The 13,285-nt window shown below is 49.5% G+C and overlaps 1 protein-coding gene and 1 long non-coding RNA gene across 2 annotated transcripts; one reads left to right on the top strand and one right to left on the bottom strand.

Annotated features, from left to right (window-relative positions):
- Positions 1-1,427, bottom strand: LOC117244026. The gene is made up of 2 exons (XR_004496344.1): positions 743-1,427; positions 1-622 (listed from the first exon to the last, which is right to left on the bottom strand). It is a non-coding gene; the product is annotated as an uncharacterized LOC117244026 (long non-coding RNA).
- A 24-nt stretch (positions 1,428-1,451) lies between these two features.
- Positions 1,452-9,895, top strand: DLL1 (delta like canonical Notch ligand 1). The gene is made up of 11 exons (XM_015622065.2): positions 1,452-1,825; positions 2,019-2,330; positions 2,536-2,596; positions 2,829-3,086; positions 5,550-5,610; positions 6,085-6,215; positions 6,362-6,531; positions 6,671-6,887; positions 7,847-8,639; positions 8,755-8,869; positions 9,218-9,895. Exons 1-11 carry the CDS (start codon positions 1,766-1,768, stop codon positions 9,221-9,223), a joined length of 2,184 nt encoding a protein of 727 aa, XP_015477551.1. The 5' UTR covers positions 1,452-1,765; the 3' UTR covers positions 9,224-9,895.
- The last annotated feature ends 3,390 nt before the right edge of the window (positions 9,896-13,285 follow it).

The following is a 13,285-nucleotide window of genomic DNA, read 5'->3' as shown; positions in this document are numbered from 1 at the left end:
CACACCAAACTCACTTTTTACTAAGCTGAAGGACGAAAAAAGAGAGGGAGAGAGAGAGAGAGAGAGAGACGGAGAGAGAGGGAGAGGTTGCTGGTGATGATAATAATCATAGAGGGGTGCGGGACGCGGGCGCAGCGAGTGGCTCTCTCCGGCAGCGGTGGTGGCGGGCACGGGACCCGCGGAGCCCCGCAAACGGGTCCCTTCCACGAGTCCCCGCCGCGAACCGGCCCGCGTCGTCCCTCGCCGCCGGACCCCCGGGGATCCCCCGTGCCTCCGCCGGCGGGATGCGCGCCGTCAGCGGAGCCAAGGGAAGAGCGAGCCCCGGGTCCCTTCGTCCGCGTTCGTTCTCCCCCTCCCCAGTTACCCCGCTTATGCCAGGGTAAATGCAGTGTGAATTTCATGGGATGGGACTCCCCTCGTCGTGGCTCGCTGGCTCCCACCTCCCTTGTCCCTTTAACGCCGGAGATGCCCCTTGGAGCGGTCACGATCACCGAGTCACTTTTTGGGGTCACGGCGGCTGCTCTGCACGTTCCAAGAGGCAATTACAGCCCGCCGTCCCTGGGGCTGCTCTCTGGCCGGAGCGTGTAGCACTGCCTCTCCCCGGTGCAGAGGGGGTGTTACCCTGTCCCCGGAGCAGAAGGGGGATTCTTGCGGTTACCAAATTTGCAGGAATGTAAATGAACACGTTTTGTGAGCGCGAAGGGGAGGGGGAGGAGGGTTGCACATTTTACAGCTCACTGACCATTTGGCGATCCATTGAGAGGAGGGTTGGAAAAGTGGCTCCTTTGTGACAGCTCTAGCCAGATTGGGGGGCTGCTCATTTGCATCTCATTAGGCATGCAGTCGGCCGGCGGGATATAAGGGCGGCAGGCGCCCAAGGAGAGGCAGATCCTTAGCGCTTCACCCTTGGAGAGAGCCGCCGAGCCGAGCCCAGCCGCGGCACGGAGCGGAGCGGAGCAGAGCAGGCACCCCCCTCCCCCGTAGGAGCACACCCGGACACGCTCTGTTCGCTGCTGTTGAGACACGAGCTTATTTTTGTTGGCTGGGATTCCTCTAAAAACAAAAGTAAACCCACAACAAGGAAAGAGAGCTTCGCTTCCTCTGAAAAAAAAAAAAAAAAAAAAAAAAAAAAAAAGGAAAAGAGAATAAAAGGAAAAAAGGGGATCAAGGCTCCGACGTGACCTGCCCGCCACCGCTGCTGTTTGACACCCACCAGCCCCGACGTGCGCAGGGCGAGCGCAGCCGCGCAGAGCCGCTCCCGAATCGCACCGCCCCGGGAATTATCGCCGCTGCCTCCGCCGCTGCCTCTGCAGGGATTTCCAGATCGCCAATTTTTAATCTTCCTTGGGAAGCCTTTTCTCTGCCTCTGTTGGGAATTAAGTTGCTTTTATTTTATTATTTTTATTTTTTTCCTTCCTGGAGAAAAGGAGGAGCATCGTGGATTGCGAAAGAAAAAGAGTTTAACAGATAAATATTAACTTTTTTTTTTTCCCCCGTCTTTTTTTCCTCTCTTTTTCTTTTGCCATCCGAAAGAGCTGTCAGTTGCCGACAGGCTACATCTAGAGGTATCGACAAAAGGAAAAAAAAAAGTCAGAGACACTCCTGAAAGAAGGAAACCGTGACACTAACTCTTCCAGCTCTGCTGGGACGAGCGGCTTTGGCCGCTGTGGTTTTTTTCCTTTACCCCGAAAGACACTTTCCCCTTTTTCCTCTGACGAGAAGATAAGGGGGAGCAAAGCGAGGGCACAAGAGCTGCACCTCCAAAATGGGAGGTCGGTTCCTGCTGACGCTCGCCGTCCTCTCGGTGCTGCTGAGCCGCTGCCAGGTAAGTGCCCGTGGGGTGGGGGACAGGAGCGCCAGCACCAGGGCGTCGCTGCAGCGGGGAGTGCCGCGGGGGATGCGGGGACCGTCGCTGCCTGTTGCAGCCGTGAGGAGCGGGGAGCGGGTGCCAGTGCCGCCGGGGCCGGGCTGCGGAGCGGGCTGCTCGGTGGCTGACGGCCGCTGTCCCCGCCCCGCAGGTCGGCTCCTCCGGCGTCTTCGAGCTGAAGCTGCAGGAGTTTGTCAATAAGAAGGGGCTGCTCAGCAACCGCAACTGCTGCCGCGGGGGCGGCCCCGGCGCCGGTGGGCTCCAGCAGTGCGACTGCAAGACCTTCTTCCGCGTCTGCCTCAAGCACTACCAGGCCAGCGTGTCCCCCGAGCCGCCCTGCACCTACGGCAGCGCCATCACCCCCGTCCTCGGCGCCAACTCCTTCAGCGTCCCCGACGGCGCGGGCGGCGCCGACCCCGCCTTCAGCAATCCCATCCGCTTCCCCTTCGGCTTCACCTGGCCCGTAAGTGGGGGGCGATGCTGGAAGGGGAGGCACATACCCATCCCGTCCCACCCCGTGCCATTCCAAGGGGCCGCCAATCCCCTTGAAGTGTCAAGACGGGAGTGGGACAGCGACTGATGACTCCTGGGGACTGGTGGCACTGCCCCTTGGGCCTACCTGCTCTCATGCTCTCCTGGTGGGTTTTCTCTGCTCCTTCTTTCCACAGGGCACCTTCTCGCTCATCATTGAAGCTCTGCATACAGACTCACCCGATGACCTCACCACTGGTAAGTGTCCTGAAACATGCTTTTCCCCGTAATAATCCCAGCCCTGCAGCCCTATTTGGCCCCTTTCTCTGCGGTGTGTAGCACATTCTCCTCTACAGTAGACCTATGGCAAGAGAGGCCAACCTGTTGGCATGCAGCCATGTCATCCTGCCTCTGCGGTTCCCCTCCCACCAGAAACCTCTCTATGCCCTGCCTGCTTTGGGCTCTCTAACCACTCTCCACTTTCACACAGAAAACCCTGAGCGCCTCATCAGCCGCCTGGCCACCCAGAGACACTTGGCAGTGGGAGAGGAGTGGTCCCAGGACCTGCACAGCAGCGGCCGCACTGACCTCAAGTACTCCTATCGCTTTGTGTGCGACGAGCACTACTACGGAGAAGGCTGCTCTGTCTTCTGCCGCCCCCGGGACGATGCCTTTGGCCACTTCACCTGTGGAGAACGTGGCGAGAAAGTCTGCAACCCAGGCTGGAAAGGCCAGTACTGCACTGAGCGTGAGTATCCACCTCCTTGTCTCCTTGGGTGTCCCTTGCAGCAGTGTCTCCTGAGCTCTTGGGGTTGGCAGAGGGGTGTTTCTCTGACATCAGGCCCCATGGGGAAGGAGAACCAAGGTTCCCACCAAGGTGGGTGGATGTCTGGTTCTGTGCTCAAGCCTTACCAGGGTGAGGGATGGGAGATCCTCAGCATTCCCACAGGAAGTTAATGCAGACAGCCCCTTCTTAAGCCAACAAAATGTCAGTGTCAACACTACACTCTTGCTCATTTGCCTTAGACCATTTAATCAGGAGGCAAAATGTTGAGCAGTTGCTTGAGGATTGATTAAAACATATCAGGACCGCTTTTTTCACCTATCTACCTTCCAAACACGCAACTTTGATGTCATTACCTATAGGGTACATAAGTTCAGGGGGGTGAACTAGACATTGGCAGCATCTATGTGACAGGCTTATGGGTAGGCATGCTATGGTCTGATCCTCTGTGACCTTGTACTAAGAAAAATATCGGGAAGTCCAAGACGTTCTCTATGGCTTTTAGACAGTACATTTCTCATTTGGGGTACTCATATGCTGCCACTAACAGGAATTGCTACACATGGAGCCACAAGAATGTTCAGCTTCTTCCCCAGCTCTCTTCTGTGCCATTGCCATGATAATTGATATTAATAAAGTAGTGAGGGACACGCAACATACCCCAGAGCTTGAAGTTTTTGAGGAATGTGGTGTGTTGATACAGCAGGAAAAGCTGGGACAGTAAGCAGATCCCAGACAGGATAGTCCAGGATGTCAGATACTTTCCGGTTGTACGAGATTCCGCCCTTTGTAGATCCATAGCAGTGTACACCCAAACGTGCACACAGAGCCCCTGCTGCAGCCTGTGATGGCATTCTCTGTTTGTGTGTACACACGCATCTGAAATATGCTGGCAGATGACGTACTGGGCCAGCGCTCCTCTGCAGTCATCAAAGGGCCAGGCAGGCAGGAAGAAGACAGCTCCAGGCTGTAAAGCAGCCTCTCAGCTTTCTTCTTGTTGTGTTTTTGTTTCTCTTTAAACCCACCTACACTGTGGTCTCAGCTGAGCTGCTATCAAACCATTCCTGATTGATTATTCACACTATTAGTGACTGCTAGGATGCTTTTAGCAGCTCATGGTACGATGTTGCACAATAAACAGCAGGCAAAGGGGCTCACATTTTCTTTGATAGTGTTTTAAATAAGAACTACAACCTTTCCTATGATCAAAAGTGCCTAGCCCAGCTGTGTCAAGGGGTGGGGAAAAAGGAAGCATTTTGATAATGAGCTCTTTTGGGGCTGTCAGCACTTTTGAATGCCTGTACATCTCTGCTATTCCCACAGCAAAGCAGAAGGCTGTCCATCTTTCTTGACTCATTACGTACGTTCTTTGCTGTGTTTTCCCTCTCAGAAAAAAAACAGCTTATAACACTGACACAAACCTACTAGGCAGGGGAGACGTGTTTATGTGTGCATGCAAAAAGAATGTTTTGCCGTTAGTGAGTGGAGTTGCCAGTTGCAGATTGCTTCCCGTTGCCTTGCCCCCAGCTCCATTCTTTCCAACTTGGAGGCGATCTGATTATCAGCACTGATTCTTTCTTTCTTTTTCTTCCCCCCTCCTTCCCCTCTCATGCCATTGTCTCCGGCTGGCTTTGTTGAATTAAAACTTTGCAGTGCCTGCTTAATGAGTTCCATAACCAGGCGAAGTAATGAGCAGAAGTCCCTTTTTTCCCTTCTCTCATCCTCCCTCCCGCTGGCCCGCTTACCTCTTTTACCAGGGCTGCACCCACCCGCCCGCCCCTTTTCGGAGCAGGGCGGAGGGTGGGGGAAGGAGGGAGGAAGAACTTTAGACTTATTTATTTGAATAAGAAAAAAAAAAAAAAGTTTTTTTGCAGCGAAATCACGCGCGTGCCATAGATTAGCTGTGGGCAGGGATAGGCTGCCCGGTCGCCGGCCGCCGGCCCCATTGGCTCCGGGGCCGGGGTATTGTTGCAGTGGGGCAGCTGCTGGGAGAGAATAGACAATAGAGCAGCTGTCTTGCACTGGCACCCTGCACACCAGCTGTCCACTCTTATCTGCACACACACTTTCGGGGGATATTAAGAGGTGGAGCTGTGTGCATAGAATTGGAAAAAAGGACTTCTGACCCTCACTGGGAAGGGAAGGGGGTGGGGGGCTGTGGGTAAGGGAGCAATTGTGAGCCCTCTTTTGTCTGTGTGCAACTGTATTAAGAAGAATGCTCATCCCTGGTGATAAGCGAAGTGCCCAGTTATGGGGCAAGATCAATACTCCTGCAGACTCCAGAGATTAATTCAGCTACGCTTAACTGCCCCGAACTAGTAAAAGGGACTCACTCCCCACCCGCAAGGTGCTCTCAGACTCAGACTTGTAAAAGAGAGTTGTTTTGGCACCAGTGCTGATGTTTTTCCCTGCTTGGTTTGTTTACAGCGATCTGTTTGCCTGGATGTGACGAGCAACACGGCTTTTGCGACAAGCCTGGGGAATGCAAGTAAGTTTTCCACTCCCTTCCTGCTTCCTTCTTTGTCTTTCAGTGTTGATGCTCTGGTGTTAAAGAAGCCATTGGACATTTGAAGGGTTGGTTTAAAGGCCTTTCTTCATATCAGGTGAAAATTTGAGATACCCGGTTGATGCCAGATCAGAATATTCCATAAGTCAAAGTTGAGTGGTATTAATATTAACCTAATGGGCTTACAGTGCTGTGTGTAAGGTTTGGCTCTTTGTTATTAGAGTGAACAGATTAACTATCTGGAGCCATGGGTCTATCTGAGGAAGTGGAAGAAACAGCTAGGACCGATGAAAGCTGATGCTATGTTTCGACTTGGTGACTTTCTCACATGAAGGATCACCGAGGCTTTTAGGAAACTTGATCCCTGGCATCAGTGTGCTTGCAGAGTTTGTGATAGGGTTTCCAACTGTGAGAAGTCTAAATCTGATGAGACTTTGTTGTCATCTTTTTTTTCAGATGCAGAGTGGGCTGGCAGGGGCGATATTGTGATGAGTGCATCCGATACCCAGGCTGCCTTCATGGTACCTGTCAACAGCCTTGGCAGTGCAACTGTCAGGAAGGCTGGGGTGGCCTTTTCTGCAACCAGGGTGAGTTCTCAGTCCTTGCCTCAGCATCTGATTTAAAATGCAGAAAGCAGGCAACTATTTTCAGCTCACCCAACCCCCTGCTAGCCTTGCAAAGTAGCAAGCATCTTGGCTGCTCTCTTTAAAAAAAGAAAATGTATCTTTTACAGATCTGAACTACTGCACCCACCACAAGCCCTGCAAGAATGGTGCCACGTGCACCAATACTGGTCAGGGGAGCTACACTTGTTCCTGCCGACCTGGCTATACAGGCTCCAACTGTGAGATTGAAATCAATGAATGTGATGCCAACCCTTGCAAGAATGGTGGAAGCTGCACTGTAAGTTTGAGTTGTTTGTGTCATCTGAAACTCCAAGGGAGGAGTTAATACCAGATTTACTAATTTTCAAAATCCCTTTTTGCATTTCAGAGCAAGTTCAGACAGATGTTTTGACAGTTTCTCATTTCTTCCCCCCCAGGATCTCGAGAACAGCTATTCCTGTACCTGCCCCCCAGGCTTCTATGGGAAGAACTGTGAGCTGAGTGCAATGACTTGTGCTGATGGACCATGCTTCAATGGTGGGCGCTGCACCGACAACCCTGACGGGGGCTACAGCTGCCGCTGCCCACTGGGTTATTCTGGGTTCAACTGTGAAAAGAAAATCGATTACTGCAGTTCCAGCCCTTGTGCTAATGGTAAGGCCAAACATGCTGCAGTGGTCTTCTGGAAGGAGACTGTAGACTTACTTTGGCTTCTGGTCTGGAGTTCACAATAACTCACACTGATCAATCATAGAATCATAGAATGGTCTGGGTTGGAAGGTACCTTAAAGGTCATCTAGTTCCAAGCCCCTGCCATGGGCAAGGACACCTTTCACTAGACCAGGCACTAGACAAAGCTTGGCCTTGAACACTGTCAGGAATGCAACATCCACCACTTTTCTGGGCAGCTTGTTCCCTCACAGTAAAGAATTTTTTCATACTATCTTATCTGAACCTGCTCTCTTTCAATTTGAAGCCATTATGCTTTGCCCTATCACTACATTATCTTATAAAAAAGTCATGTCAATAGTTGACTTGGTGGAGAAGAATCTGTACTAAGAAAGCAATGGTGTGGCTTGGGCCACTGCTGCGGATTGCATTTTCTGATGGGATGGCTGTGGCCAAGTGACTTGGTCTGAAGCTTCATGCATGAAAACACGGAAGATTTTACTTTCCGATCCTTTACAAAGAGTCTTAGAGGTCTGCAGATGCACATACCACATGAGTGCTAAATATTATTACTTTGAATCTGGTAACAGTAATTTTCCTCTTCTGATTAAACTAGTGAAGACTTTCTGTACTGTACTCCTCCTTTTTTATTGCCACTCAAACTCTGTAACATGAGATGTGGTGTTAACCTGACCTGGACTGGTGTTCTGGTTTGAGCTGAGTGAAATCTTAAAAAAGGAATAAGATAGAGAATGAAAGATTAACAAAAATCTTTCTTAAAAAAAAAATGTGCTTTTTTGGTTGGATTAGACTTGGCAAAGGTTGAGCTAACCTCTCAGAAAGAAAGCTTTCCTCAGCTGCTGGTTGTGCCTTTTGCTCCGAGAGCAGGGAGTTGTTGTGTCTGGCTGCCCACCACTCAGCTCGTCCCCCTTCCTGTCTTGCAGGAGCCCAGTGTGTCGATCTGGGGAACTCCTATATCTGCCAGTGCCAGGCTGGCTTCACTGGGAGACACTGCGATGACAACGTGGACGACTGCGCCTCCTTCCCCTGTGTCAATGGAGGGACCTGCCAGGATGGCATCAATGACTATTCCTGCACCTGCCCCCCAGGATACAACGGGAAGAACTGCAGCACCCCGGTGAGCAGATGCGAGCACAACCCTTGCCACAATGGGGCCACCTGCCACGAAAGAAACAACCGCTATGTCTGTGAGTGTGCCCGGGGCTACGGCGGGCTCAACTGCCAGTTCCTGCTCCCTGAGCCACCTCAGGGACCCGTCATCGTTGACTTCACTGAAAAGTACACGGAAGGCCAGAACTCCCAGTTCCCCTGGATTGCCGTCTGCGCTGGGATTATTCTGGTCCTCATGCTGCTGCTGGGGTGTGCTGCTGTGGTCGTCTGTGTCAGGCTCAGGGTGCAGAAGAGGCACCACCAGCCTGATGCCTGCAGGAGTGAGACAGAGACTATGAATAACCTGGCAAACTGCCAGCGCGAGAAGGACATTTCCATAAGTGTCATTGGTGCCACGCAGATTAAAAACACAAATAAGAAAGTAGACTTTCACAGCGATAACTCTGATAAAAATGGCTACAAAGTCAGATACCCATCAGTGGATTACAATTTGGTGCATGAACTCAAGAATGAGGACTCGGTTAAGGAGGAGCACGGCAAATGTGAAGCCAAGTGTGAAACGTATGATTCAGAGGCAGAGGAGAAAAGTGCAGTACAACTAAAGAGGTATCTCAGATCAGAGTGCAGGGGGCAGCTTGGCTTTGAAGAGGGAGTGTATATTCCATAGGTAGCATTAAGCAACAGCCATCTCACTTGTTCTTTCTCTTTTTGCCTTCAATAGTGATACTTCTGAAAGGAAGCGACCAGATTCAGTATATTCCACTTCAAAGGACACAAAGTACCAGTCGGTGTATGTCATATCAGAAGAGAAAGACGAGTGCATCATAGCAACTGAGGTTAGTAGGGTTGGAACAGCAGAGAGAAGTCTTGGTCCCCAGCTCCCATCTAATACTTACAGATAAACTCATTTCCATAATGCCACAGTGGTTTGTACCTGTTGAAATCCAGCCAGCTTGAGTTTGGGGTGCTGTGGATGTTGTGAAGACAAGCTCAGTGACTTGCTGCTGTGGCTGTTGTAGGTTTGACAGGTTGTGTAGACTAGGGTACAATGGTAGCAGGGTTGAGGTGTGCTGACACACTGCTTGGTGTGCATCATGCAGAGTCCTGACCCTCTGCAGCCTTACAGCACTCTTCATATGTTTCATTAACCTCTCCTGATCTCTGCTTGTGTTTTCTCTTTCCAGGTGTAAACCAGAGGTGATATGGAGAGGTGGTTGTTCAGAACAATTTCAGAGGAGACATGCCCCGATGAATGCTGCTGAAAGAGGAATGGGAGATAGATTCCTTCACTGACTGCTGCTGAGAAACTAAATTCAGGCTTGAGCTGGTTCTCTACTGAAGTTAGCAAAGTGACTGCAAAATAAAGAAACAAGATGGACACCAGGCAAGGGTCTGTGTTCAAGGATTACTGTTGCACTGCCTTTTATGAATTTTATCATTGCACTATGGTCAGTTGCTTTTCTATATATATTTAAATGAATGGACTTAATTACTACATAAGAAGCATGCACTGCCTGAAGTGTATATTTTGGATTATTATGAGCCAGTCTTTTCTTGAATTAGAGACACAAACACTGCCTTTATTGTCTTTTTTGATACTAAAATGTGTTTTTACTAGGTGAGAAAAAGTGTGTTATTTTTTTGAATCTGTAAAAATATTTTCATGATAATTGTAAAGCTTGAGTATTTTGTGATGTTCATTTTTTTATAATTTAAATTTTTTGGTAAATATGTACAAAGGCACTTCGGGTCTATGTGACTATATTTTTTTGTATATAAATGTATTTATGGAATATTGTGCAAATGTTATTTGATTTTTTTTACCGTTTTGTTAATGAAGAAATTCATTTTTAAAATATTTTTCCAAAATAAATATTATTAATGATAACCAGAGTGCTATGTTTATTCCATATCTGATGATGAACCGACTGAACTTTGCAACCAGGTATCTGACAGGCCTCTGTGGACTCATGGGGGCATTGAGTAGGACTGAGATTGTTACAAAGACTGGGGAACAACTTGCTCTGTGTAGACCCCCCATCTTTCCCCTCCTAACCTTCTGACCTGTTGACCCCGTGGCTGTGCTCAGTCTTACCCCAAAGGCAAACGGCAAAACCTTGAGTAATATTTGCCCAGTCACGTTGGGCTGTGTGTTTATATAAACACATATGGAGTCACTTCCTGAGGAAGAGCAAGAGTTGAATGCACTCCATTGCAATCCAGACATGGGGCTTGTTGTGACTCCTCATTTTTTGCAAGCTCAAACACTTGCCTGGAATCCTTGGGAGTTTGGGACACAGCAGTGAGGGAGAGACCCTAGCTCATGTCCTTGATGCGCTCCCATGGGCCGTGAGCTCCCCCAGACTTCCTTCTCCAGGAAATGATAACAGTGAACTGACCGGTGGCCACAATCCCCTGACTGCAACACCTACTGAAGTACCAGTTGCATCTGTGGTTTCTGCTCTGCCCCTGGCACCTGCTGCCTTCATAAGTGGGACAGAGTGTGATCCCATCCCCTGGCTCGGCTCTGAATGCTCAGGCAATTTCCCCAATTTGGTTTGCTGTAACAAGCTCACCTTCACATTGTGCTGCATGTTAGTCAGCAGAGATCCTTCAGAAACAGGTGAAGGGTTCTTCCACTTCAGGAGCATAAAGAAAATCCAGGAATCATCTAATTTTTACTCCATTAAAACCCAACCCCAATCATTGTGGGACACCTTCTACAGCTTTGTGAAGATGCTGAAACCTGTCCCCATTCACTTCAAGGGAGGGGGATGATATCCTAAACACAGCCAGTGGGATAGCAGATACAATCAAGCAATTATTGCAGCAGGTGATCTGTATGTATTCCCCTTATTTCAGTGCACATAAGTACATGAACCACTGGAACTCCACTTTCGTCTGAGGTCAGTGGAAAACTCACAATGACTGCAGAGGCTTGTCTGTTTATAAGCTTAGCTTTTTGTTAAGCTTTGCCTTGTCTAAGGCATGCAGGCTCACTTCTCACAAACTGTCCTGACATGGTTATCATCCTCATCTATCCCAAAGTATCCTTTTAAGGAAAGTTTGTGTAAGGAGAGTGATGTGAGGTGTTGAAAACCGGCCTGTCAGTGATGGTGTGAACAGCAGTTTCAATTTGAGCAGTGACATAACAACCTGCCAATAATCAGTCAATGCATCATATATTAAATGAGGCATGATGGTGTGTATGGCAGCAGGTGCTCAGTGCAACATAATCTCACAGAATGGACAGAAAAGTGAGTCTTGGAAGGTGTTGTTGCTATCTTCATTGCTCATTTGTTTTTCAGCCTTGGCCAAAGCACATTATTTCTCTGTATTTCCTTTTCTTTCCAAGCTTTATGGAGCAGGCTTGTCTCTTACGATGTACTGCACTTTGCAGTCAGTGCCATGGTCCTGGCTAGGCCTTCTTAATGCTGTTTCTGTAGAAATAGCAGTAACAAAAGGAAGGCCATCAGTGGTTGAGTACCTCTGTAATATCAGGTCTTCAGTGCTACAGAAAGATCTACTTTAATTTACTGTCAGGTAAAGGTCTGGAAAAGCACACACCTCCCTGCTCTTGTGAAAATGCACAGAATTGGCATCTACCTATTTTTGCTGAAAAATAAAACAGCTTTGGAAAGATAAGCTTGTCCAAGTGTGCCAGCTATCAGCAGTGCTGAGTTGGGTGAGCGACAGAAGACTATAGACAAAGGGAAGGGCATGGTCCCGTTCTTCTGAAGCACCTGAAATGATGTCAACATAGACCAGCCCAGTGGCTTCTATTTCTGTCTTTAGCAGGGTTAGGGCTACAGTCACACGTGGGATTTATTTCGCCTACCAATTCTCCTGGTCCTGAGTATGTGTGTATACAGTGACTCTCAGTGACCAGAGCAGGTTGAGGAATGCAGTGTGGAGCACTGGTTCTCCTTACATGTAGTACTTGGGCCTTATTGGGATGAAAAAATGGATGATCTGGGCAGGGGGTGGAAGTGGAGCATGTCTTGCTTTAGAGAGAGGATGGCAGATGCATATGTGGAGCCATGTGTGCAGGTGGTGCACACTGCGGCCAAGGGGCAGTGATGGGGCTGTGCTCACTCCAGGATGGGAGATCTGCTGCCAAAAAATGGCAGGAACCTCCTGGTCAGCAGCGTTTCTGAAAGGCCTCCTCATTCTAAAACGAGAGGAGAGCCTGTCTGGGGAGTCCTTTTAGCTGGGACAGCTGAGAATTCAGGGCCCAATCCAAAGCCCATTAAATTAATGGAAAGGTTCCAGCAAACTGCAGGGACACATGGCACCGTGCCCCTCCTGACACAGCACATCTCCACCTCTGCCCAGGGAAGCTGCACACACCAATGCAGTGCGTGGCCCTCTGGGTGCTGGATATGAAAAAACTGTAGCTGGCCTAGCCAGGTCTGTGCCCTGGACACTCATCCCCCTGGAGCCAGGACTTCGGGGGCCTGGGGTCTCTCCTCAAGCTATCACTGCGGCACTGTTAATTCCTGTGCATACCTCAACCTGCAATGTCTCCTTCTCTCCGTCCTGCAGCAGTCAGGGAGGACTTGGCCTCCTTGTTTGGGGCCAGTTCTCAACAGGGTGGCCAGAGAAGGCACTCCTCAGCCCACACCTCTACCAGCCTGGGTCTGTGTGGCAAGTGGCATTTGCATTGTTGGTACAGACAGGACATGTCAAGAAATTAGAAACACTGAAGAAGCAGGAGAGATTAGCTGCTGGGAGGTATTAGCTGCCCGGGTAGTGGACAGACATTTCTTGAGAATGTCACATCTTTCAATACATAGAAAACTTTAGGTTCAGACAGCAGTCTTAGGTTTAATTGCAAGACACAGCTTTATAAATGGATTTAAATTTATTTTTGTGCTTACTTTGTACACAGTGCAGGACAGTTAGCATGTCAGGAAACTTGGGTGCTATTCCTGGCTCCACCACAGACCTGACGTGTAACCTTGGGAGAGGAAGGCTGGTCTTGTGGTCAAGGCACTGCAGAGGGACTCAGGAGGGCCCCCTTCTATTTCCAGCACTCCCTCCAGACTTCCTGTGCAACCTTGGACCTGTGTCACTTAATCTTTCCAGGACCTTTGGAAAATGGGGGCCTGCTGGTTGCTCTAATAGGCAGAAGGTCATTTGTGCTTGTGAGAGGATACTGTGGTGGTGGGGAATGTTAAAACACCCTTCTAGGCAAGTACGGCTATTTCCTATTTCTGCGCATCAGACTCTGCACTCGTCTGTGAGGTGGT

This window comes from Parus major, chromosome 3 (assembly GCF_001522545.3).
Source record: "Parus major isolate Abel chromosome 3, Parus_major1.1, whole genome shotgun sequence".
NCBI classification, from domain to species: Eukaryota; Metazoa; Chordata; class Aves; order Passeriformes; family Paridae; genus Parus; species Parus major.
The sequence above is the reverse complement of the archived record's forward strand: the minus strand, read 5'-3'. Positions and strand labels throughout refer to the sequence as shown.